The sequence below is a fragment of the Podarcis vaucheri genome (assembly GCF_965113315.1).
Source record: "Podarcis vaucheri genome assembly, chromosome: 4".
In the NCBI taxonomy this organism is placed as follows: domain Eukaryota; kingdom Metazoa; phylum Chordata; class Lepidosauria; order Squamata; family Lacertidae; genus Podarcis; species Podarcis vaucheri.
The window spans coordinates 1,351,968-1,377,679 of NC_138762.1; the positions used below are offsets into that span (position 1 = coordinate 1,351,968).

Consider the following 25,712-nt stretch of genomic DNA (forward strand, 5'->3'; position numbering starts at 1 on the left):
AGCGTTCATTGACAAGAACCTGAAGAGAGGCTTCATCAGAGAGTCCAAGGCAGCGGGGGGTAGCCCAGTGTTTTTTGTGGATAAAAAAAACACGGACAAGCCGAGGCTGGTATGTGACTTTCGGGCCCTAAATGCAGTGACAGAGCCGGTGGCTTTTCCTATGCCCAGGATTGATGATATTTTGACCAGGGTGCGAAAAGGAAAGATTTTTACAAAGCTGGACCTAAGGGGGGCGTACAACCTGATACGTATAAGGAAAGGGGATGAATGGAAGACCACCATGTTCACCCCTTTGGGGGCATTTGAATATCTCGTTATGCCTTTTGGATTACAAGCAGGCTCCGCGTGTTTTCAAGCCTTTATGAACCATGTACTGGGGCCTTTGCTCTACAAGAATTGCGTGGCCTTCTTAGATGACGTGTTGGTGTATTCGGAGAATGAGGAGCAACATGTGAGAGACGTCAGAGAAGTGTTGAGCAGGCTGCAAGCCAACAGACTGTGGGTGAAACTGGAGAAGTGTCAGTTTCATACCAAGGAGGTGGAATTCCTGGGGTACCGCTTGTCAGACAAGGGGTTGGCCATGGACCCCGGCAAGGTTCAAGCGGTGCTGGAATGGAAAACACCCAAGACTAAGAAGGATGTGCAGAGGTTCCTAGGGTTTGGAAACTTTTATCGTAAGTTCATCCGAAACTTCGCTCACCTGACGGCGCCCATCACGGACTGTCTCAGCAGCAAAAAGAAGTTTGTTTGGACGGGGGAGGCGGAGCGAGCGTTTGAGGAACTGAAAAAGGCCTTCGCCTCTGACGAACAACTTCTACATGTGGATTTACAAAAAAAGCTGAGGGTCGAAACAGACGCTTCTGACAGAGCCATAGGGGCGGTGCTTCTTCTGCAGCCGGGGAAGGAGGGGTCCGAGTGGCGACCGTGTGCCTTCTTTTCGCGAAAGCTGAACAAATCTGAGAGAAACTACACGGTGTACGACCGGGAACTTCTTGCGATTTATGAGGCCTTCCGGAGATGGAGGCACCTACTAATTGGTGCACAACAGAAGGTGCAAGTGCGCACGGACCATAAGAATCTAGAGTATTGGAGAACTGCGCGAGTGCTCAACCAACGGCAGTTGAGATGGGCCCAGGAGTTCTCCAAATTTAACTTTGAGATTTGTTACGTACCAGGCCCGGAGAACGTTAGGGCGGACGCTCTCTCACGCAAACCTGAATATTTGGAGGGAGAGGGTGCACCCGAAGAGACCCATGTCATTCCCGAGGACCGCTGGGTGTGTGGGGCGGCATTGGTGGGGCTAAGGGAACTGATAGAGGGAACGGTGCAGGATGAATATGCCCAGGACAAACTCAGGAGTCTCAGGAGGGAGGGAGACAAACCCGGGGGTTTTGAGGAGAGAAACGGGGCGTTGTACTACAAGGGAGCGTTATACGTACCTGAAGGAGAATTGAGGGAAAAGGTACTCAAGCAACTGCACGATAGCCCCACAGCAGGGCATTTTGGGCAACACAAAACCATGTGGCTGGTTACCAGGGAATTCTGGTGGCCCAAGGTCAGGGAAGATGTGAGGGAGTATGTGAGAGGGTGTGACCGATGTCAACGAGCCAAGGGGGAGAGGCGGGCACCGGCAGGTTTATTAGAACCACTACCCACGCCGGAAAGACCATGGGAGGCAGTGGCAATAGATTTTATGACTGATCTGCCCAGGTCCAAAGGGAAGACAGCCATTATGGTTGTGGTAGACCTGTTAACCAAGATGGCCCACTTTATAGCCTGCTCACATGCGGTCACAGCAGAAGAAACCGCTAAATTGTTTGTGGAAAATGTGTTTAGATTGCATGGTGCCCCCTTGAGGGTGGTTTCGGACCGAGGGAAACAATTTACTTCCAGGTTCTGGAGGAAGCTCATGAGCTTATTGCATGTAGAGGTGAATTTTTCCACTGCCCGCCATCCAGAAACCAACGGGCAGGCGGAAAGAGCTAATGGTGTCCTCCAGCAATATTTGAGGTGTTATGTGAATGACAGAGAGAATGATTGGGTGGAGAAGCTGGCGTTGGCAGAATTTGCCTACAACAATGCAGAGAACGTGTCCACGGGAATGAGCCCTTTTTTGGCCAATCACGGGTGTCATCCCCGAGCCTTCCCAGGGGGGGAGGGGGAGAACTGGAGCGTTCCAGCCGCAGAACAGTTCGTTGAAGAAATGGAAGCGATCCATCGCCAGCTCCAACTTAATTTAAACAGGGCGAAGGAGGAATATAAGAGGCAGGCAGACAAAACCAGAAGGGAAGGAGAAAGCATTAGGGTGGGGGACCAGGTGTGGTTGTCCACCCAAGGGTTACCATTTAAAGGAGGTTGTAAGAAGTTAAGACCCAAAAGGCTGGGCCCATTTGAAGTCACGCAACAGGTCAACCCAGTGGCTTTCAGACTCCGGTTACCGAACCACATGAAGTTGCACCCAGTGTTCCACAGATCATTGCTGTCACCGTATATAGGGGACAGAGAGGGGAGGGTCAATAGGGGACCAGCTATGGAGGAAAAAGAACACAGCTACCATGTAGCGGAGATTCTCGATTCCAGGTGGAGGGGAGAGCAAGTAGAGTATTTGGTAATGTGGGAAGGGGAGCCGGAGTCGGAAAACACCTGGGTCAGGGCAGAGGATGTAGATGACGAGGTTTTGATTGAAACTTTTCATCAGAGATTCCCTCGGAAACCCCAGCCAGTGGCGAGGTTCCGGAGGGAATACTTCGCCACCACCGACGAAGAAGAAGAGTTGGAGGGGTTCGCTGATTCCGAGGTGGAGGAGGATTCAGCGAGTCGGAACGAAGACCGATGGAGGGAAATGTTCGAGACGTCGGAAGATGAAGAGGATTCTTTTAGGGGTTTCAGCTCCTCACCGCCCAGAGGAGAGAGTAGGGGCGGGGGAGAGGGGGGCCCTGGAGGGGAGGTGGATGTCAGGGAACTGACATCGGAGGAAAGGGAAGTGGTAGGGCTCCCAGAGACTGGGAGAGAGTCAACAGCCAAAGCAGAGACCAGCAGGGGGAGCGCGGGGTCTCTGCAGGAGGATCTCAGTAATGCTGAGAGAGACGCAGCAGCCCAGGCAGGAAGCAGCAGGGGAGAGAAAGGGGTGAGAGACACTTCGAGCGAAAATAGCGGGGAGGTGTCAGAAGCAACTGCAGGGAGACCTATGCTTCGCCGGAAGCTGTCACGTCGTGAGTCCAGGAGACGCGTTTCCGTTAAGGAACTTCTTTGCTGGAAGCGCTTCCGCAGACAGCCACTGTCGGACTCTACAAGTGATTAGAGCAGACATGTCTGAGGAGCTCTGTCACACACAGAGATTTGTGGGGTCGCACAAACTCTGAAGGGGCACTATTTTAAGCACAAGCAGCTAATCATCCCCTGATACAAGCAAAGGTGGAAAAGATTAAACTGGACTAAAACCCATGTGTCAGGGGTTCAGAGACAGAGGCACAGGTGAGGGGGGAGACGGAGAGCGATGGGGAAGAATCCCAGGACAGTGAGGAAGAGAATGACAATGACTCGAGGTCTTCCATGAGTCTCTCAAGTGAATCGGAGGATTCCCAGAAGGGGGTGCCCCTAGTCAAGCCAAGGGGGGTCACAGGGGGAACCTGCCAGGAGCAGGGAAGCAGCAGGGAAACCCCGAGTAGGAGTAGGAGATCGGGACCGGCTTCCCAGCAGGAATGAAGTGAAGAGAGAGGAGTTCCCAGTGTGACACACGGAGCGGAGCAGGATGGAGACGGGGGAAGGAGATCAGGGCAGGACGTCCCGCCGGAAGAGGAGGAGAGTAGTACAGGGAGTAGTGTAAGTGTCAAGAGGAAGGTCAGGGGTAGCGAACGCGCGCCAAGTTCAAATGTGGAGGCGCGCGGAAATGGAGAGAGCCCGGAGGAGGAGCCTGGCCCCAAAGCGCGAAGGAGGGGGGAACAGGCATCTGAGGGATCCGCTTCAGGAGAGAGCAGGAGGGAAGGAACCCAGGGGGGCAGAAAGACCCTGCGGAAAAGAAAGGACAGGAAGAGGTGGTCTAGCACAAGCCTCTTAAACTGGTGTAGGGGCGGGACCGATTCAGAGGGGACTTCAAATGTCTAGCCTAAGAGACGCGGGGCTGCGCGCTCCGGTTGTGGAACCGATAATGAACTGCAATAAACATCCTTGTATATAAGAAGAGCTTGGCGTTGGTCTTTTGTGAGCTGAGACCTGAGGCAGCCCTGACAGTAAGTCCCCTCCCAAAGATACGCAAAAATTTTTTTGCAAAGCTCACGAAGTTTGGCAGCCATGAGTATGGAGCAGCAGATAGCTGAGCTACGCAACGCAGTCTCCCAGCTTACCACTGAGGTGGTGGTCTCCCAGAAGAGGGGGGAAGAGGCGGAAAAGCGGTGCCAAGATCTGCAAGCCAGGTGGGATCATGCATGCCAGGTGGGGTTCCCGGGGGCCAAAGCTGCTGGAGTAGCACTGGGCAGAAGAGGAGGCAACTTGGTTGCCCACTTCGATGGGAACCTGAAGCAGTACCCCAGTTTTAAAGCAGACGTAGAATATGCGTTGCATTTGCTTCGCGATGACTTTAAAGATGAGGAGGAGAAGGTGGGTTTCATTGTGTCCCACTTGCATGGGGAAGCGAGGGCTTGGCTGCGCAATCTGTGGCGCGAGGATTGCCCTGCTCGAAGGAACTCTGATGAATTTATCAAATGCATGGACGCTTGCTTTCAGTCTAGCGTGGATGTGGATGTGGCACGCCAGCAGATCCATGGTTTAAGGCAAGGCAAGGCTTCAGTACGTCAGTACCATGCTCGCTTTTTCGCCTTGCTGAATGTGCTGCGATGGGAGAAAGATTCTCTGGCAGTCAGAGACTTGTTTTGGGAGGGACTATCTGGCCCTGTGAAAGACGAACTGGCACGGGGGGACAGACCTAAAACCCTGGCAGACGTGGTGCAGCGGGCGCTTGCCATTGGAATACGTAATGAGGAACGCCCTTGGCGCGATGAGGGGGGTAGCCAGCTTCACGCACCATCTAGAGTGCCTCCTTTCTTTCCCAGAGATCCAGGACGTACGCGTCCCTCACCTCAGCTGCAGGCAGGGGAAGAACCGATGGAACTGGGGAGTGCAAAGGCTCAGTCAGCAGCGGGAGCCCCAGCGTCCGGAGCAGTCAAAACAAAGCCTCCTAGAGGGAACAGGAAGTGTTACATCTGTGACAGTGGGACGCACATGGCCAAAGAGTGTCCCCAGAGGCTCCGGCAGCACACTGCAGCCTTAGCAACAGTAACTGCAGCAGCACAACATGATGAGCAATTTCAGGGAAACGGCAATGCCTGGCTGGAAGCAGAAATGCTGGGGCACAGCCAGGCAAGTCAGTAAAGCAGTCCCCAGCGCTTTTGCAGCCTACAGACCCCCTGCCTCCCAAGCCAGTGGTGCAACTCACTGCAACTCTCCAACTACCTAATGGACGCACCCTGGAAGTCCCCATTACAATTGACAGTGGGAGCAACGCAGACTTCGTGGGGGTGCACTTCGTCAAGCAGCATCGCATAGAGCTCCTACCAGCCACGCTGCCTTTGAACGTCGTCACGGTGGATGGCAGGAAGTTGCTGGGTGGGCAGGTGGTGCAACAGACGCCACCCATGGTGATGCAGATTGGCAATCACCGAGAAATCATCAGTTTCAACGTCACCCGCCTGTCAGACACGCCTATAGTGTTAGGCATGAGTTGGCTGGATAGGCACAGCCCGACCATGGCGTGGTACCAGCGGCAGCTCACTTTCGGCTCATCCTATTGCGCGCAGCATTGCATCCAGATCGCTCAGGAGGAGGAAGGCCAGGAGGAGGGGCAGCAGCTAAGTCTCAGCATGGCGCAAGCAGTACCCCTCAAGTACAAGGGGTTTTTGGAGGTCTTCTGCGAGAAGGAGGCTGACCAGTTGCCACCCCACCGGCCCTACGACTGCGCAATTGACCTCTTGCCAGGGACAACGCTACCGACTGCGAAGCTGTATTCCATGTCCGAGGACGAGCTGCAGGAGCTCAAGGAGTTCATAGCTCACAACCTGCAGCGGGGATTCATCCAAGAATCCAAGGCAGTGGGGGGCAGTCCTGTGTTTTTCGTGAAGAAGAAAGACACGCCCCAAAAAAGATTGATCGTGGACTATAGGTTCATAAACTCGAAAACGAAGCCTGCGGCCTTCCCCATGCCCAAGATTGACGACCTGCTCGGGACGGTGCGGAAAGGTAGGATCTTCACCAAGTTGGATCTCCGCGGCGCATACAATCTCATACGCGTGCGAGAGGGTGATGAGTGGAAGACGGCCATGTTCACGCCGTTGGGCACCTACGAATACAGAGTTATGCCGTTTGGTCTCCAAAATGGCTCCCACTTTTTCCAAGCTTTTATGCATCACGTGCTAGCGGGACTCCTCTACAAGAAGTGCGTATGTTTCCTCGACGACATTCTTATCTTCTTGGAATCGCCAGAGGCTCACGAGAGCGACGTTAAGGAAGTCCTGCAGAGGCTACGGGAGCACAGGCTCTACGCCAAACTGGAGAAGTGCCAATTCGACGTGACGGAGGTGGATTTTCTGGGCTATAGGCTGTCCGACAGGGGACTAGCCATGGACAGCGCCAAGGTCCGCGTGGTGTTGGACTGGAAGAGCCCGCGAACGCGGAAGGAGGTTCAGAGGTTCGTCGGTTTCGCCAACTTTTACCGCAAGTTCATAAGGGGTTTCGCCAGGGAGACGGCAGCTATCACGGACACTCTCAGCTCCAAAAAGAAGAAGTTCACCTGGACGGACCAGGCGGAGCAGTCCTTCAGGAGACTTAAAAGTCTCTTTGCGTCCGAAGAACAGCTGTTACACGTGAATCCCGGCAAGCCCATGGGGGTGGAAACTGACGCATCTGACAGAGCGGTGGGGGCCGTCCTCTTGCAGGAAGACCCGCAGGGGTACTGGAGGCCCTGTGCTTTCTACTCCCGGAAGCTCAGCAAGTCAGAACAGAACTACACCATCTGGGACAGGGAGTTGCTGGCCATCCACGCAGCTTTCAAGGCATGGAGGCACTTTCTCATCGGAGCCAAGCACACCGTGCAGGTCTGCACAGACCACAAGAACCTAGAGTACTGGCGCACGGCGAAGCTACAGAGCCAGAGGCACATACGCTGGGCGGAGTTCTTTGCGGATTTCGATTTCAGGATAGAGTACATCCCAGGCGACAACAATGTCATAGCAGATGCGCTCTCCAGGAAACCGCAGTATCTCAAGGAAGCGGCACCGGCGGCAGCCAAGCACATTTTTGCACCACAGGCGTGGGCGTGCGCTTCAGCTGCCGTGGACCTGGAGGCGGTGCGGCGCGCGTTGCAGGCGGATCCATTCGCACAGTCCAAAATTGAAGAGGTGCGGAGAGGCACGGCGAAGGACGACGAGTTCCAGATACACGACGGCCTGCTGACCCGTAAGGGTGCTCTCTACGTTCCGGGAGACGATCTCCGCGCGAAGGATCTGCAGCAGTTGCACGACGCACCCAGCGCTGGCCACTTCGGCAAGGAAAAGATGACGGAATTAGTGGCCAGAGACTTTTGGTGGCCCCAGATGCGAGGGGAGGTCGCGGAGTATGTCGCCAGGTGTGACACATGCCAAAGGTCCAAGCCAGTGCACCAGAAGCCAGCGGGACTGCTGGAACCGCTGGAGACGCCACTGCAACCGTGGGAGAGGGTGGCGCTGGACTTTGTCACGGATCTGCCCAGTTCGCGAGGCAAGACGGCGGTGCTTGTGGTTGTAGACCTGTTCACCAAGATGGCGCATTTCATTCCTTGCGCGAAGGTGGCGACAGCGGAGCAGACCGCCAAACTGTTCATCGACCACGTGTTCAAGGTGCATGGCTTGCCACGGTCCATTCTGTCTGACAGGGGGCGCCAGTTTGTGTCCAGTTTCTGGCAGAAGCTCCTAGGGATTCTGCACGTCAAAATCAACCTGTCGTCGGCGAGACATCCGCAGACCAACGGCCAAGCGGAGAGGGTCAACGCGATCATGCAGCAGTACCTGAGATGTTACGCCAATCAGTGACCCGCGGCTTGGGTGGATTACCTGCCGATGGCTGAGTTTGCCTACAACAACACGAAGCACGCGTCGACGGGGGTGACGCCGTTCTTCGCTAACAATGGACGGCATCCCAGAACCTTCCCGGGGCTCGTAACGACGGGGGAGGGGGCGCCACAGGAAGCCGACCATTTCGCAGCAGAATTGCAAGAGGTGCACGGCGAGCTACGGAGACATTTGGAGCTAGCCAAACAGGCCTATAAGGTGCAGGCAGACAAACACAGGAGGGAGGGGGAAGACATCCAGGTGGGAGACTGGGTATGGTTAGCGGCCCAAGCAATGCCGGCCAAGTCGTTAGCTAAAAAGAAGCTAGGACACAGGCGACTAGGGCCGTACCAAGTTGAGGCCAGGATTAATCCCGTAGCGTTTCGACTGGCCCTCCCCGAAGGTTTCAGAATGCACCCGGTCTTTCATAGGTCGGTGCTCACCCCTTACAGGGCCCCACACAGATTTCAGGAGTCAGGGACGGCACCAGAACCGAGCAGAGAGTCACCCAAGAGGGGGAGGTCACCTAGGGACGAACCAATCAACGAGGTCACAGAGATTCTGGACTCGAGATGGGGGGAAGTGGGAGTAGAATATTTTCTCGCCAGGGAGGGCGCCCCGGCCAGCGCCAACAGTTGGGTGCCAGACTACGCTTTAGACGAACCCCTCCTCAAGGACGAGTTCCATGCCCTTTTCCCACACAGGCCCATGCCAGCACAGTTTTTCGACGATTGGCTTTTTACGCCCACACTTTCCACCAGCACCTTCCGAGGGTTCTCCTCCGCAGAGGAGACGACGCCAGAGTCGAGCCCTCCTAGGGGATCGTCTTCGGGGGTGGACACCAACCCTTCTTACTGGTGGGACGACCAGCCAGAAGAGGACTGGCGCACGAGGTGGCGGATGGGTCCTTGGCAAGCAGACCCCACCCAGGCAACAGGGGGAGGGGAAGACGTGAACATGTTGGGAGAGGACCATGGGTTCGAGCACACAAACAATGAACTGGAAGCAGAGGAGATCGACGTCGACGACCTGTGTCCAGCAGCGACCTCCGCAATGACGGAGCCACCGGAACCTGCGCCCGAGCAGCGGGAGGGGGGAAGGGGGGCTTCGAGGGGGGGATGGATGTCAGGGGTTCAGAGACAGAGGCACAGGTGAGGGGGGAGACGGAGAGCGATGGGGAAGAATCCCAGGACAGTGAGGAAGAGAATGACAATGACTCGAGGTCTTCCATGAGTCTCTCAAGTGAATCGGAGGATTCCCAGAAGGGGGCGCCCCTAGTCAGGCCAAAGGGGGTCACAGGGGAGACCTGCCAGGAACAGGGAAGCAGCAGGGAAACCCCGAGTAGGAGTGGGAGATCGGGACCGGCTTCCCAGCAGGAACCAAGTGAAGAGAGAGGAGTTCCCAGTGTGACACACGGAGCGGAGCAGGATGGAGACGGGGGAAGGAGATCAGGGCAGGACGTCCCGCCGGAAGAGGAGGAGAGTAGTACAGGGAGTAGTGTAAGTGTCAAGAGGAAGGTCAGGGGTAGCGAACGCGCGCCAAGTTCAAATGTGGAGGCGCGCGGAAATGGAGAGAGCCCGGAGGAGGAGCCTGGCCCCAAAGCGCGAAGGAGGGGGGAACAGGCATCTGAGGGATCCGCTTCAGGAGAGAGCAGGAGGGAAGGAACCCAGGGGGGCAGAAAGACCCTGCGGAAAAGAAAGGACAGGAAGAGGTGGTCTAGCACAAGCCTCTTAAACTGGTGTAGGGGCGGGACCGATTCAGAGGGGACTTCAAATGTCTAGCCTAAGAGACGCGGGGCTGCGCGCTCCGGTTGTGGAACTGATAATGAACTGCAATAAACATCCTTGTATATAAGAAGAGCTTGGCGTTGGTCTTTTGTGAGCTGAGACCTGAGGCAGCCCTGACACCATGGTAACTGGACAGCAGAACAATGGGCAAGTGTTCTTAGGAGTGATGAGACCCAAATCTCCTTGCTTGGTACTGATGGCATGAAATATGTGAGCAAAAGGTGTGGGAAGAATTTGTGTTATCAAAGGAATGTAAATGCCCCAAAATAAATAAATGAAATACTTGTGCCCAAACTGAAGCATTCCGCATGTGATCTTTTCCCAGATACTGAACCTTTTTATTTATTTAATTATTTTCTATTTCAACAGGATTCAGCTCCATGTCATGTTGCTGCTGTGTGCAAAAGGTGGTTTCAAGATAATAGCCCAGACCGTAACCCAATCAGAAATCTATGGAGCCAACTAAAGAAAATTGTTAGTCAGAAGCAACCCAGCGATAAAGCCCAACCAATAGTTGCAATAATTCCATCTTGGTTTCACATTATTACAGCTGCAGAACTAAAAAACTTGCTTCACTCCATGGGAAGACGTTGCAAGGCCAGAATTAAAGCTAAAGGTTCCCAAACTCAGTATTAATTGACATGGTGAGAATTTCTGTTAGAAGATTGGCAGATGAAAATGATGGACTTTGCATATCCGGTGACACTGACAGAAAAACCAGCACGATTAAGGATTCCAAAAGGGTTGGAATAAATTTATACGATATCTGAAAGATTATTGTAAGCAATTAACATCACTAGCAGGGTTGTCTGAAGACTTGTAATGAGAAATTCTCTACCTTTCTATATTTAAATCTTGAGCCATTCTGTAATGAGTGAAATAGGAATTGGAAAATGTACAAATTGCAATGATATAAAGGTTAATTTTGAAAGCCATGAGGCAGCAGGGAAGGAAGTTGAGACTCCAAAGAGCCAGGGTGGTATAGCGGATAATGATGATGCGAATGTACAATATTAAATGGAGAATAATTTTAAAAATTACCGTATTTTTTGCACCATAATACTCACTTTTTTCCTCCTAGAAAGTAAGGGGAAATGTCTGTGCGTGTTATGGAGCGAATGCCTGTAGGTGGCAGGGGGGATCTGCTGCAGTCGTGAGCAGAGGATCCATGGTTCCTCTTCCTTCCCTCCTCCGTGGTTACAAAGCATGGATCCACATGGATCCTCAGGATTTTTGCATTGGGCTACTCCAAACTCACTGTCAGATCACATGTCTGCGGCCACAGCATGAACCACAAAAATCATATATCCACTATTTCGTTTAGAATATTTTTTTTCTTGTTTTCCTCCTCTAAAAACTACGTGCGTGTTATGGTCTGGTGCGTGTTATAGAGCGAAGAATACGGCATATATATAAGAAAAAAGTGTAATTTGCTGCTCAAGGTTTATTTTGGGGGGGTTAGGTTCCCAGGTGTTGGAGGGGGCGCTGCTGATATATATTATATTATAAAATAATATAATATATATTATTTTTTGAATTTCCAGGCAGATAGGATGATCCCACAGGGAGCCTTACCAAGAGAGGCCACGATCCCACGATTCTCCTCCATGATGCCCTTGTGCAGAGCTCTCTGGTCAGGATCCAGCAACGCCTACTCCTCGTCCGTGAAACAAACAGAGATGTCTTCAAAGCACACTGGACCCTAAAAGAAAAAGGGAAATGTCCTCCTCTGAGACAGCAGAAATATAATCTGCTACACAATGCTCTGTTGTTTCCTTCCTCTTAATTGCTGTGTTGTTTCAGTAGGATTGCTTTGCTACACATTTTAATTATGGATGATTATTTTAACGCTTTAATGGAATTCTTTTATTCTATGTTTTAATTATGGGCATTCATCTTTGTGCAAATAGGTGGTACTCCTCCTGGTGGTTTTCAAGTTATTCTGCCTACGCAAGCATTCCAGTTTCCCTGATGGAAGGATCCACTTTCTCCTCTCCTCGTGAGTTGTTTTGGGAAGTTCCCTCCCAATGCCCTAGAGCCATATTCAAGGGGTTCATGGGGGCATGGAGAGGGGGAGGAGTGGGGGGCAGATCCATTTTCCAGCGGATGGTCCTGGTTAGGTGAATCCTGGACATTATTTGTTCTCATCTGTCCGCTGCTTAGAAGCCTATTTTAGCATTCATTGATGAATATAGAAATACAAGAAGCCAAGATTGGATGGCCATCTGTCTTGGAGGATCTAGCTGAGATTCCTGCAATGCAGGGGGTGGGACTTGATGACCCTTGGGGTCCCTTTCAACTCCTGGATTCCATGAAAACTGCAACTACAGATGAATCCTACTGGCAACATTCAGAAGGCTGGTGTCACAGCAGGAAATCCCACAGTTCACAGCTGGAGTTAACTATCAGCAAGAACACGATATTCACAGACTTGTCTGAGTTTCAGGCCGAATGAGAAGAGCAGCTCATTCCCTGAGGGTCTGTCAGTTTGCATTTCTTTAGTGCAGAAAGTTTGGATCTGATATTGATCTTTTCTATTCTAGTTAGTTCAAGAGGGTTCCGGAAGCTTCTCTGAATAAAAGAAACAAGCAGAAGGTTCCTGATGTTTGGGTTATTCCTTCAGAGAAGCTGAGTACAGCTGGGTTAAAGTGGCTCTCTTCTCTCTTCTGTCAAGGTCATGCTGACTGTAAGAAGAGGCCAGAAGGAGACTGGGTTTCACTTTCTCTTTCTATATTTTTATCTCTCTTCCTTCTGGTGTTCTGTACATAGTATGCTGAGTCTTAAGGTTTAAACTTTTTATAAGTTGCGGTAAGTTTAAGTTAAGTCTGCTGCAACTGGATTTCTTATGCACAAGGCTAATCCTGAACGTTTTGGATTTGGGACCCGTATCCTCATTTGTCTTCAGTAGCAGTAAAGCTCTCCTGGATGAAATACAATTGCCTCTGGTCTATTTTGGGGGATCCTATAACGTGTTTAGGTTTCACTCTGCTAACTATACATTGGAATTCTGCTCTGGATCGATATTGAGTCAAATTCCATGTCAGGGTCTTCCTTCACGAAATCAGCTGCTGAGAGTGAAGGCCCCTGGCTCCCCACAGCTTTCCAAGTCCCCTCCTCTCTCTCTGGGGTTCAAGCGATCCAACAGTGCAGCCTGCCTTTGCTCCTCCATTCTCAGACGTCTCCTGGCTGTGAGAGACAAGCAGGGAGGGGGGCTTCTGGCAGAAGAAGAGGGAGCCAGGGTCTTTTGCCTCACCATCCCCACTACTGACTCCCTGTTGCTACTCAGCTTGGGGGGGGGGGGAGTGTCCCCGGATTCATTGAAAAATATCTGGTAGCCATACTCTAGCCCTCCTAGAGGGAAGATTGCAATGCAAAATGTGGAGGCAACGGAAGTGATTTATGTGATGTGAATCAGCCTGGTTGCTCCTGCCTTCCAGTAAATAATAATAATAACAATAACAATAACAATAATAATAATAATTTATACCCCGCCCATTTGACTGGGCTTCCCCAGCTACTCTTGGCGGCTTCCAACAAAATATTAAAATACAGTAATCCATCAAACATTAAATGCTTCCCTAAAGTAAATGCATGAAGTCAGAACTGACTGACAAGGGAGTCATTTGCATCTTGTGGAAAATGGATGCCTGGCTCTAGTGGGGGTCCTCACCTGGGGGTCCTCAGTAGTTGTTCTCCCCCCACCCCCATTCCCCTGCTTCTGTCTCCTTTTCTTGGACTTGGACTCTCTGCCGCTCTCAGGACAGACTCCTGGGGTGGGGTCCCTTTTTCTTTGCTCCGAGGGCCAGGTATGTATCTGGCCAACCCCTGAGGGCCAAGTGGATGAGGCCAAAGACAGCTCCCTTGAAATATAGGCAGCCAATTTATTATGATTATTCTCTTAGATGGCTTAACACACGCACAGCCCTTGATGCCCAGGTCCCTGGAGGCTCAGGGAGTAGCAGCGCCCATTTCCGGCTGGTTTTCCAGCAACAATCCCTTTGGGAGAGAGAGGATGTGGTCCTGGGATGCCCTGCTCTGGGTGCGAGGGGATGGCTGCCGTGGCCTCCGTGGGGAGCTGCCCTGGGAGACACTGGGAAACTGGTCCCCAATGCAGCAGCCAGACTCTGGGAAACTGGGATCCCTCTCTTTATCCCTGGCCTTTCTCTCCCACCCTTTTTTTCGGGGGGGGGCTAGTCCACCTCCTCGTCCAGCTTTGGAAAACCATTTGCAGATATTTCCTCTGTTGTGCAATGGGACTCCTTTGTTTAAAGAAGGGAGATTTCGGGGGGGGGGTCATTGTTTTTCTGAAAGGGGGGGGGGGGTAGAAGGCCAAATGAGTTTGGGACCCTCTGATCTCCAGGGAGGAGAGCGTGGCAGACCTGGCCCCTCCCTGGCAGGACCCTCTCCTCCCCCCTGACTTGGGGTCCCCCCCCCCCGCTCTCTCCTTCCCTGACCTTCCTCCTGGGGGCTCCTTCCTCCTCTGGGTAGCAGGAGCATACGGGAGGGGGTCTTTGCACCCCTGAACCTCTCCTCCTCCCTGACTTGGGGTCCCCCCCCCGCAGGAGCAGATCAGGCCCCCCAGGCACCCTCCCCTGCTGCTGCAGCCCTGCCCCCCCGTGTCTCTCCACTGCACCCTCTGGGGGGAGAGAGAGGAGACTCACCAGATCCCAGGAGGGGAGAGCGAGGCAGGAAAGGACTGGGGAGGGGGGGCCTTGGCTCTGGAGGACCTGCCCCCCCCCGTCCGCTTCCTGTCCTCTCTAGGAAGGCAGCTCGGTTCCCTTTAACCCTTGCAAGGCCAGTCCCCCCAGCTCAGCCCTCTCTCGCTCTCACCATCCTTCCCCAATCCCAGAAATGGTTTTTTGGGGGGATCCTCTTGGCTGGGCTCTGAGCTGCCACCTCACGAGAAGAGAAGCCTCCCTGGGAAAGAGAGGAGGCCTGGCGTGACGAAGAGGCGGGAAGACTAAGGAAGAAGAAGAGCTTTGCTGCCTGGGAAGCCGGAAACCTCATCCTGGCCTCTCTAGGAAGGCAGCTCGGTTCCCTTAACCCTTGCAGTGCCGAGTCCCCCAGCTCAGCCCCCCCCCCCGCATTGCGCACTCGCTTAGCCAGGGCAGAACTCTGATTTCTATTCATTTCTGTTTTTTTAAATGGCTCTAAGGGGGCAGCTTCCTCCTGGATCCGCCTATGGCAAGGGGTGCTTTGGGGGGGGGGGATTTTGGCTCTTGGCTGGGCTCTGTGTTCAATAGTGGGTAGACGATGCAGCGATTTCTCCAAAGCAGCTCTTTATTTGTAAGCTGCTGTCCAGTTCTGTTCCAGCTTGCAAATAAAGAGCTGCTTTGGAGAAATCGCCGCATCGTCTGCCCACTGTTGAACACAGAGCCCAGCTCAGCCGGCCGGCTTTTATAGGCTGTCAACATTGTAGCAACAACCACCCAGGGTTTCCCGCCTCAAGTAACTGACGTGGACCTGAGTGAAAACTATATACAGTGATACCTCGGGTTACAAACGCTTCAGGTTGCAGATGCCTCAGGTTACAGACTCCGCCAACCCAGAAAAAGTACCTTGGATTAAGAACTTTGCTTCAGGATGAGAACAGAAATCGTGCTCTGGCAGCGCAGCGGCAGCAGGAGGCCCCATTAGCTAAAGTGGTGCTTCAGGTTAAGAACAGTTTCAGGTTAAGAACGGACCTCTGGAACAAATTAGGTTCTTAACCTGAGGTACCACTGTACACGATACTCCTGGTGGCCAGAGTGAGAACTTCAATACATAACACTCTGAGCATCTCCCTCCCTTGGCCAGAAACCAGAGGAAGAGCCTTCAGGGAAAAGGGCTTTGCAGGAGGCAAGGAAGCTCCTCCTAGAATTCAGGAGTGGAGAGATAGGAGGGGATCCCAGGGTCATCTAGTCCAACCCCAGCAAGGCAGGAATCTCAGCTAAAGCATCCATGGCAGATAGCCGTCCGATCTCTGCTGAGAAACCTCCAAGGAAGGAGAGTCCACCACCTCCCAAGGAAGACCTTTCCCTGCCCAACTGCTCTTAGATGTCCCTCAAGGCAGCGGGTCCTGAGTTCTAGCCCTGCTGAAACCATTGCACTGGCTGCCGAGGAGGAACCCAGTGAATATCATAATAAATAAATCCTATTCTCATCATGAATAACCAAAACTTTCTTAAGCATGTTGCTAGGCAAACATTCAATAGTATGCCATTTCCCCTTCCATAAATGCTGAATTTCTAACTCAATGGACTAAAAATGGATGGTTGTTATTCTTAGGGAAGCTTTTAATATTTGATGGACTATTGTATTTTAATATTTTGTTGCCCAGAGTGGCTTGGGAAAAACCAGCCAGATGTGCGGGGTATGTATAAATAATAATAATCAAAATACTGCTGCTACTGCTGGGCAGATAGGCCTCCTTCTTCAAATGGTTTTGGGTTTTTATCTGTGTCATTTTCAATTGTTATTGATATTAATGTTGTATTCTGAATTTTAGATCTTATGATTTATGTGGAAATTTGCCTTTAGTCCCCACTGGCAGCCCCAGCTAAGGCTGGGAGAGAAACCCCAGAGAGCTGTCGCTGCCAGTCAGTGTGGGGCGCCCTGAGGTAGATGGACCGATGGTCTGATTCATAATTCTGTCATTCTATGATCCTGGCAAGCTGGACTCTGGCCTGATTCACTGCAGCACAGTTGGGAGGAGAAGAGGAGGAGGGACAATAAATTTTTGACAATGTGCACAAAAATTCTTGTTGTTGTTGTTGTTGATGATGATGATATCCTGCCTTTCTCCCTGACAGGGACTCAAGATGGCTTACACTTAAGATAGAAACAGCTAAACACATAGAAAAAGAGTAATAATTTAAGAAAGCATTACAGTGGTGCCTCGCAAGACGAAAAGAATCCGTTCCGCGAGTAACAATAGATAGTGAAAGGCTGAACTCTCTTTCTGCGGCTTCTCTCTCCTCCCCTCCCTCAGTTATTATGAGGGGTCTTTCCGTGAGGTCCTTTGGACACAGCCCAGCTTCCTTCACAGCGAGGGGCCACTTTTCCTCGCTTCTCCTGAGGTATCTTCCTTTGTATGCCAGACCCAGGGGATCCTCTCAGCCCTTGCCACGGACTTGGGAATCTCCTTTTCCTACAAGATCTCTCTCCTCCTGACTGGAAGGAGACCCCGGAAGAAGAAGAAGAAGAAGAGAGTCTTCCCACAGCTTCTCCCTCCAGCTTCTCTCCCATCTGAATACTCCCTTCAGACCCTCAACATGGTCTCCCCATCTCAGCTGTGAGGCTCCTTCCTCTGGCTCCATAGATATTCTCCTCAGAGCGGAGGATCCACTCAGATCAGAGCCACTTCTCCCTCCCTCCAACCCCTCTGACTCTCTCTCCCCCCAAACTGTCTCATGTGGAGACTTGTTCCAAAGTGGCAGAAGGCTAGCAAGAGTCCCATCTGGATGCCTCTAACCACTGAGGCAGCTGGCCATTGAGAGCTGTTAACGGCGAAATCCGAGGGCTCCCTTGGACAAAAACAAAGACACCAACCAGGATAACCTGGAGCAAAACAGCAGCCTGTAGGCTTGGCCTTGATTGGATACTGTCGCAACAAGATGAAGCAAATGGAAGTCCAGAGCAAAAGAAGACCCCAACTTTTATTAGTTACTAATATCCCAAACTACACCCTTAAGACTACATCTCAACTACATCACAGAAAGGAGGGGTTGAGGGAGGAGTTGTGGTGGTAACCTGAGTATCTTGTCTCCTGGCTGGTTCCCCCTTTCCCCCTCCCCATGAGTACTTTCCAGGTGACACAGGGGAGTTTGCAGTTTCCTGCCCCCAGAGGGAAGAGCTGATCATTGTCCTTTGTTCCAGTCAGTGTTGAATCCACTCCCATATGCACGTTCTTTGTGATCTTGATGGTCTTCTGTCTGGGACCATCAGGGTTGGCATAGCAACTGGGCAGGGCTCCTGTGGATGTGCTGCTATGCTGAAGGGATTATGGCTGCCCTGTATCAAACCTTCCCCATTTTGTAGTCCTTCCTTCATGGAGTAAAATGAAAGTGGAACAGTGCAGATCCAATGTATGGTTGATTTTCTATGAATTTATAACAGAAGCGTAGCGTGTGTAGTGTGTGTGTGTGTGTGTGTGTGTGTGTGTGTGTTTGTCAAGTTTGTACAAACTGAATGATTGGGGGGGGTATCCTGCGACAGAGCCACTGCCAGTCCAGGATTCCCCTAGCCAAAGTGGGCCTGCCAAACCAGGCCAGAGATGAGGACACCCCCCAAAAAACCGAATTATTTTTCATCTATCATAATCTTAGCCAGCCTCTGTCTGCATCAGGATGTCAAGACCCGGCATGTGGCGGCTGCAAAAGAGGCAAACGTCATGCTAGGGGTCCTTAGCAAAGGAATTGAGCAGAAATCTGCCAGGATCATGATGCTGTCATCTATGGATGGCAGCTATGGATCGCTATGGATGGTGGCTAGCAGATTGAGGCTGAATCCCGACAAGACAGAAGTCCTGTTTTTGGGGAATGGGCAGGTAGGGGGGACTCCCTGGTCCTGAATGGGTTAACTGCCCCTAAAAGACCAGGTGCACAGCCTGGGAGTCATTTTGGACTCACAGCTGTCCATGGAGGTGAAGGTTAATTCTGTGTCCAGGGCAGCTGTCTACCAGCTCCATCTGGAACACAGGATGAGACCCTCTCTGCCCGCAGACTGTCTCGCCAGAGTGGTGCATGCTGTAGTTATCTCCCACTGGGACTACTGCAATGCACTCTACCTGGGGCTACCTTGGAAGGTGACCCAGAAACTACAACTAATCCAGGATCCAGCAGCTAGACTGGTGACTGGGAGCGGCTGCCAGGACCATGTAACGCCAGTCCTGAAAGACCTACATTGGCTCCCAGGACGTTTCCAAGCACAATTCAAAGTGTTGGTGCTGACCTTTAAAGCCCTCAACGGCCCAGTATACCTGAAGGAGCGTCTCCACCCCCATCGTTCAGCCTGGACACTGAGGTCCTGCTCTGAGGGCCTTCTGGCAGTTACCCCACTGCGAGAAGCAAAGTTATAGAGAACCAGGCAGAGGGCCTTCTTGGTAGGGGCACCCACCCTGTGGAACACCCTCCCACCAGATGTCAAAACAACTATCTGACGTTTATAAGACATCTGAAGGCAGCCCGGTTTAGGGAAGTTTTCAATGTTTTATTCTGTTTTTAGTGTTCTGTTTGGGAGCTGCCCAGAGTAGCTGGGGAAACCTAGCCAAGGGCCCCCAAGGCCTTGGGAGATGACATTCAGAGCTGAGATTCCTGCAACGCAGGGCGTTGGAATAGAGTGTGGTTAACAGACTCCCCGTTTCCCGGGGACAGTCCCCAGATTCACGCAACTGTCCCCGGACAAAATCTGTCCCTGGAATGTCCCGGGATTTCATTTCATGTCCCCGGATTTATAATTTAAGTGTTGTAGATTTATTAGTAGGGAATGAATGTTGCGTGATTGGTTCAGCAGCACAAGACACATCATATGGGGACTTCCAGGGAGGCAAAATGGCGGGTGCCACTGCCGAGGGGGAACTGGGGGAACTGCTGCTCCCCCCATGACCCAAATCCAGCTGGGAGCAAGAGCACCCGGCCAGCAGTCTGACTGCCCAGCGGCACTCCAGGGCCATGAAAACCCCGGAGCCAAGGCAGGGAGGAGGAGGAGAGGAGAAGGAGAAGGAAGAGAAAGAGGAAGGAGAAAAAAGAGGGGAGCCCCAACCTTGCCATGCCACAGCCGCCGCCACCAAGGACAGGTAGGAGAGCACATGGAGGGCAAGGACACGTATTCGCAAGACGAATTTCCCTATGGGCTTGCATCGCAATACGAAAATGTCTTGCAAGTTTGTTTCCTTCTTCTTAACACCGTTAATACAGTTGCGACTTGACTTTGAGGAGCAACTCATAGAACACAGTGTACATAGTAGCCTTTTTTGAGGTTTTTAAAGACTTTGGTGATTTTTGAAGCTTTTCCAAAACTTCTTTTGCAGCCATTTGGTAAGTTAAGCTTTTAAAACTTTTTTGAGGGGTTTTGGATTTTGGGTTGGGGTGTTTGGAATTCAAGGACTTGGTGTTGGGGAAGGGTTTCAAGAATCTGGAAGCTTGTGTTTTTTCCCCTGCATTTTTATGATTTTCTGTGACCATTGGGCAACTCTGCTGTTTTTTTAAAAAAACTCTGGGTTTGAATTTTGAAATGCTCTTTACAGTATGTGTGACTTTAAAGAGCTCTGTAAAAGCTTTTCGAACTAAATACAGTGGTACCCCGCAAGACGAACGCCTCGCGAGACGAAAAACTCGCAAAACGAAAGGTTTTTTCGTTTTCGAGTTGCCTCGCAAGACGAATTTCCCTATGGGCTTGCTTCACAAAACGAAGCTTGCCCCGGGGACAGCGGGTCTTCTCTTTTGAAGCAAGGGGCGGCGGGGAGAAGCCCCAGGTCCGGGGACAGCGGGAAGCGCTTCCCGCTGCCCCCGGACCTCTTTTGAAGCAAGGGGCTGCAGGGAGATCGCTTCTCCCGGTGCTCCGAAGCCGGGCGGGGGGGCGGGAACACCTGCCCCTGCCAACCGGCTTCAGAACGGTGCTCCGAAGCCGGGCGGGGGGGCGGGAAAACCTGCCCCCACCGCCCGGCTTCGGAACGCTGCTCCGAAGCCGGGCGGGGGGCCGGGAACACCTGCCCCCGCCAACCGGCTTCGGAACGGTACTCCGAAGCCGGGCGGGGGGGGGCGGGAAACCTTCTGAAGGCGGGCGGGGGGCGAAAGTCTTTGTCCCCCCTGCCTGCCTTTCCCAGGGGCTTTTAAATCGCCCCGGACAGCAGAGAAGTCCTCCGCTGTCCCGGGGCGATTTTAAAATGCCGCCCGCCAGCATTTTAAGATCGCCCAGACAGCGGAGAAGTCTTCCGCTGTCCCGGGGTTTTTTAAAATGCTGGGGGTGGGAAGAAAAGCCCTTGTCCCCCCCCCCAGCCTTCAGAAGAGGTCCGGGGACAGACTGTCCCCGGACCTGGTCTGAAGGCGGTTTCCCTAGGATCGCATTGATTGATTTTCAATGCATTCTATGGGAAACCGTGCATCGCAAGACGAAAAACTCGCAAGACGAAGAGACTTGCGGAACGAATTAATTTCGTCTTGCGAGGCACCACTGTATGACTAAATACAATAAGCTCTGCTTATAGAGATGGGAGACATAGAGGCATACCAAAAAACGAACGTGTTTGCATTAGGGGATGTTCTGAAGTAGAGGACCTTATGCATTATATCTTGCACTGTCCGTTATATAATGATGCAAGAAAGAGATTTTTGGTACCTATAATGACAGGGTCCCCTGGCCAGAACCCCCTTGATATGATGTTATATCTCCTTGCAGACACAGATAAGTATGTGACCTGGCGGGTAGCACATTTTGCAACTGCTGCTAGGAAAATTAGAGCAAATTATATAGCCAAGGTAGCCATTAACTGTAAAGGAGATGAATTTATTTGATCCTATCTACCTACCTCAGGCTATGCTCTATGTCACCAAACTCTGAGTATAAATTGCACACTGTATTAATTGATATTGTTTTTAACATTAGTGACCATGTGATGATTTTAGCGTATGAATTGTATCGTTTAATGTTTTTATTTGTACATTGGGGTACTCTTATAGTTTTGTTTAGACTATGGAATGTTTTAATAATATAAATGTTTTAAGTTTTTTTTTTTTACCAATTCAGTATCTTTTCTTTTAATTGTCAAATAATTCTGTGTACATTGCGGCAGCCTTTGGCTATGTGCAATAAAACTGACTGAGACTGAGACTTTAAAGAGCACTTAATAAACTCTTGTACCAAATTTGGCTTTGGACTTTTTTTGACCATAGGAACGCATTAATTGATTTTTCAATGCATTCCTATGGGATTTCGTGCTTCGCAAGACGAAAAATTCGCTAGACGAAAAAATTCACGGAACGAATTAATTTCGTCTTGCGAGGCACCACTGTATATAACTATTCCTCTCTTTTTGGAAACATCTGAAGCTATGCATTCTGTTCCTAATTTCTTATCTATGAAAACTCTGTCATGTTTCTTAGCTATATGTGTTTCATGGAGACCAATGATGTCCCAATTTTTCTTTTTTAAGATTCGCTCACTTTTATTCCTTTTTACCTTATTGTTCAAACCATTGATGTTCCACGATATAATGTTCAAATTCATTAATCTTTATTAGACACAAAGTCAAATATCAACATCAAATACAGAACTGCAATTAAGTACAATAATATAGTTGTGGGAAACTCTGCTTCTTTTCTTATCCTCCTGGACTTTCCTGTCCTTGTTCACTTTCTTCTCTTTCTTGAGATGCACCCCCTCCCAAGCCTATTTTGTATATTTTGTATTTCCGCCAAAATTTTCTGAATTCTGGGGATCTAAAAGCCTTTCTTCTATCTTTCTTCTATCTTTGTAGGTGAAGGAAATACCTTCAGGAAATTCCCACTTGTGTCTAATTTCATTTGTTTTCAACACCTCTGTCAGAATCCAAGCAACTGCCAGGGTTGGAAGATGGCCCAGAGCAAAAGGAAGGGGGTTTATCATGGAAACACTGCCCCAGAATGTAGCTGAAAGGCCGAACTCCACAGATAGCCTCTCAGAAATGGCTGGCCAGCCTTTGAGTAGTCATGAGCATGGGGGGGGGTTACATGAAAAAGGACGTGATTTGTCACAGAGCATGAAGAGACGTTTCCTCCCACGTTGCATTTGTAGGATGAAACGTGACACTGAGAACTTAGTTGAGTCATCATCGTAATGGCGACCAGCTCGCGGGAGAAGAGCTCCTAGTAATCTGTTCTTTTCTTGGAATAAAACCAACTTTATAAATGAACTGCACTCTTGCGTGTCTCACTGCCGTCACAACTGATTATCCATATATACACAATGGTTCTCTATATATACATACAGCGCCAGTGATTGACCCAGTTCTTCAAGCTATCCCTATTAGCCGATCCCGCCCACAGAGGTATTTTCGCTCTGAGAGATCAGGAGGGGGGGTGGGTAGTGCTTAAGCGCCCCATATTTAATGTTTAATAACAATTACTGAGTGCTGGGTGGATTCCTACAACAGTCTTAACAATACATGTATTCAATAAACATTGGCCACATGTTATAAAAGGAATACGGATTGTGTTCCCCCACATTCTTGATTTCTCCAGGCAACCAATATTTAAGATACTTAACTTGTGGTGCCCAGAATTGAACACAGTATTCAAGGTGGGGTCTGACCAAGGCAGAATAAAGTGGTACTATTCCTGCCCTTGATCTGATTCGGCCACGCTCTCCTTCCTTCATCCAAGTCATTTATAAAGATGTTGAACAACAACGGGCCCAGGACAGAACCCTGCAGCACCCCAGGATGATGAGGAACCATGAAGGAGGACTGTTTGGGTTCGGTCTGTCAAATCCACCTAACAGTTTCCTCATTCAGCCCACATTTTACCGGCTTTCACAGAAAGATCATGGGGGACTTTGTCAAAAGCCTTACTGAAATCAAGATGCACTATTTCCACAGCTGTTCCCTGATCAACAAAGTTTGTAACTCCATCCAAAAAAGGGGAGGAGAGATATCTCTGGCTGGACTTGTTTTTGAGAAATCAATGCTTTCATCTTGTATGTTTATATTGTGAAATCATCAGACGAAGGGCACATAAATTTTAAAAATGATTCTAAGGATATTGACAAGCTGGAACATGTGCAAAGGAGGGCGATTTATGTCTTTATTTAATTTGTAGAATACTCGACCCAGTGGTGCTGAATTGAATACAATATTGGTGGTGGGTCAGGTAAGGTCTGCCTTGCACAATCAAACACATGATGCATGCAGGCCATTAGAATGGCAATGCCTACTAACTTGGGTGGTAGCCCCCACAAATGTTTTATGGGGGGGCCAAAAAAACCCTCAGCCTCTAAAGATTGACTCCTGTTGCCACATGTCAGGACGGTTACAACATAAAACAAAAACACAATATAAAAACACAAAATACACATATGTAACCCTCTTCTCACCACATTTTTAAAAAGTGCAGATTTCCTTGTCTCCTAAAGCTATATAATGAAGGATGTCTCCCCGATATGAACTCTTTGATGGCAAGTGAGAGAGTAGCTCCGAGTAAAGCTCTTTCCACATTCAATGCACTGATAGGGTTTCTCCCCTGTATGGGTTCTTTGATGGGAAGTAAGATAGTGGCTGTGAGTGAAGCTCTTTCCACATTCTGCACACTGATAGGGTTTCTCCCCTGTATGAATTCTTTGATGGGAAGTAAGATCATTACTCTGACTGAAGCTCTTTCCACATTCCATGCACTGATAGGGTTTTTCCCCTGTATGAATTCTTCGATGGGAAGTGAGAGATGAGCTCTGACTGAAGCTCTTTCCACATTCAAAGCACTGATATGGTTTCTCCCCTGTATGAATTCTTTGATGGGAAGTAAGATCATTACTCTGACTGAAGCTCTTTCCACATTCCATGCACTGATAGGGTTTTTCCCCTGTATGAATTCTCTGATGGGAAGTGAGAGAGCCCTTCATACTGAAGCTCTTTCCACATTCCATGCACTGATATGGTTTCTCCCCAGTATGAATTTTTTTATGGGAATTGAGATCGGAGCTCTGACTGAAGCTCTTTCCACATTCCATGCACTGATATGGTTTCTCGCCTGTATGAATTCTTTGATGGGAAGTGAGAGAGTCATTCCGACTGAAGCTCTTTCCACATTCCATGCACTCATAAGGTTTCGCCCCTGTATGAATTCTTTGATGGGAAGTGAGATAGTGGCTGTGACTGAAGCTCTTTCCACATTCCACACACTGATAGGGTTTCTCCCCTGTATGAATTCTTTGATGGGAAGTCAGACTTTGGCTGTGACTGAAGCTCTTTCCACATTCCACGCACTGATAGGGTTTCTCCCCTGTATGAAGTCTTTGATGAGAAGTGAGATGGGAGCTGTTCCTGAAGCTCTTTCCACATTCCATGCACTGAAAGGGTTTCACCCCAGTATGAATTTTTTGATGGGAATTGAGATCAGAGCTCTGACTGAAGCTCTTTCCACATTCCATGCACTGATAGGGTTTCTCCCCTGTATGAATTCTTTGATGGGAAGTGAGAGAGGCCTTCATACTGAAGCTCTTTCCACATTCAATGCACTGATAGGGTTTCTCCCCTGTATGGGTTCTTTGATGGGAAGTGAGATTAGAGCTCTGACTGAAGCTCTTTCCGCATTCCACACACTGATAGGGTTTCTCCCCTGTATGAGTTCTTTGATGGGAAGTGAGAGAGGAGTTCTGACTGAAACTCTTTCCACATTCCCTGCATTGATAGTGTTTCTTTCCATTGAGATTTCTTTGTTGGGAACTGGAATGGGAGCTCTGACTGCAGCTCTCTCCACACTCCAAATTCTTATGTGGCTTCTCCTCTCTGGGGATTTTGTCGTGTTCATGCTTGTTCTCGATCTGCAATTCATCACAATCTGCAATGGAGGCAAAAAGAGATTTGAGCCTCAGGAACAAATGAAGGAGAACTGAAGGGAGTTGCGTGTGTGTTCATTGCCTTTGTTGATTGTCATTAACCAACATATTTATTATTAGATTCTGATGGTAGTTGAATGTTGCTTTGCTTGATATATAGTAGTGGCCAAAATTGTGGAAGCCTTTTGGGGGCTCATAACACCACTTCTTTGGGAGGGAGGCTCGTTGAATTTCATTGTACACAGGTTGTACAATGACAATAAAAGTATTATTAATAATATTGTGAAATTATTTATCAATGGAAAGCTAATTTAATCAAGAATGTAATGCAACAAAGTTTGTTCAG

The 25,712-nt window shown here is 50.2% G+C and overlaps 2 protein-coding genes across 3 annotated transcripts in view; both read right to left on the minus strand.

Annotated features, from left to right (window-relative positions):
* The window catches only part of LOC309530284 (uncharacterized protein), a 435,057-nt gene that overhangs the window by 58,132 nt on the left and 351,213 nt on the right, over positions 1-25,712 (minus strand). The gene's annotated exons all lie outside the window — the stretch shown is intronic.
* LOC309530408 (uncharacterized protein) overlaps positions 22,056-25,712 on the minus strand; it is a 141,577-nt gene continuing 137,920 nt past the window's right edge. Inside the window, exon 4 of the mRNA XM_082219359.1 lies at positions 22,056-25,368. Within this exon, the coding sequence (XP_082075485.1) occupies positions 23,948-25,368 (1,421 nt within the window). The 3' untranslated portion in view covers positions 22,056-23,947. The remainder of the gene's footprint in view (positions 25,369-25,712) is intronic.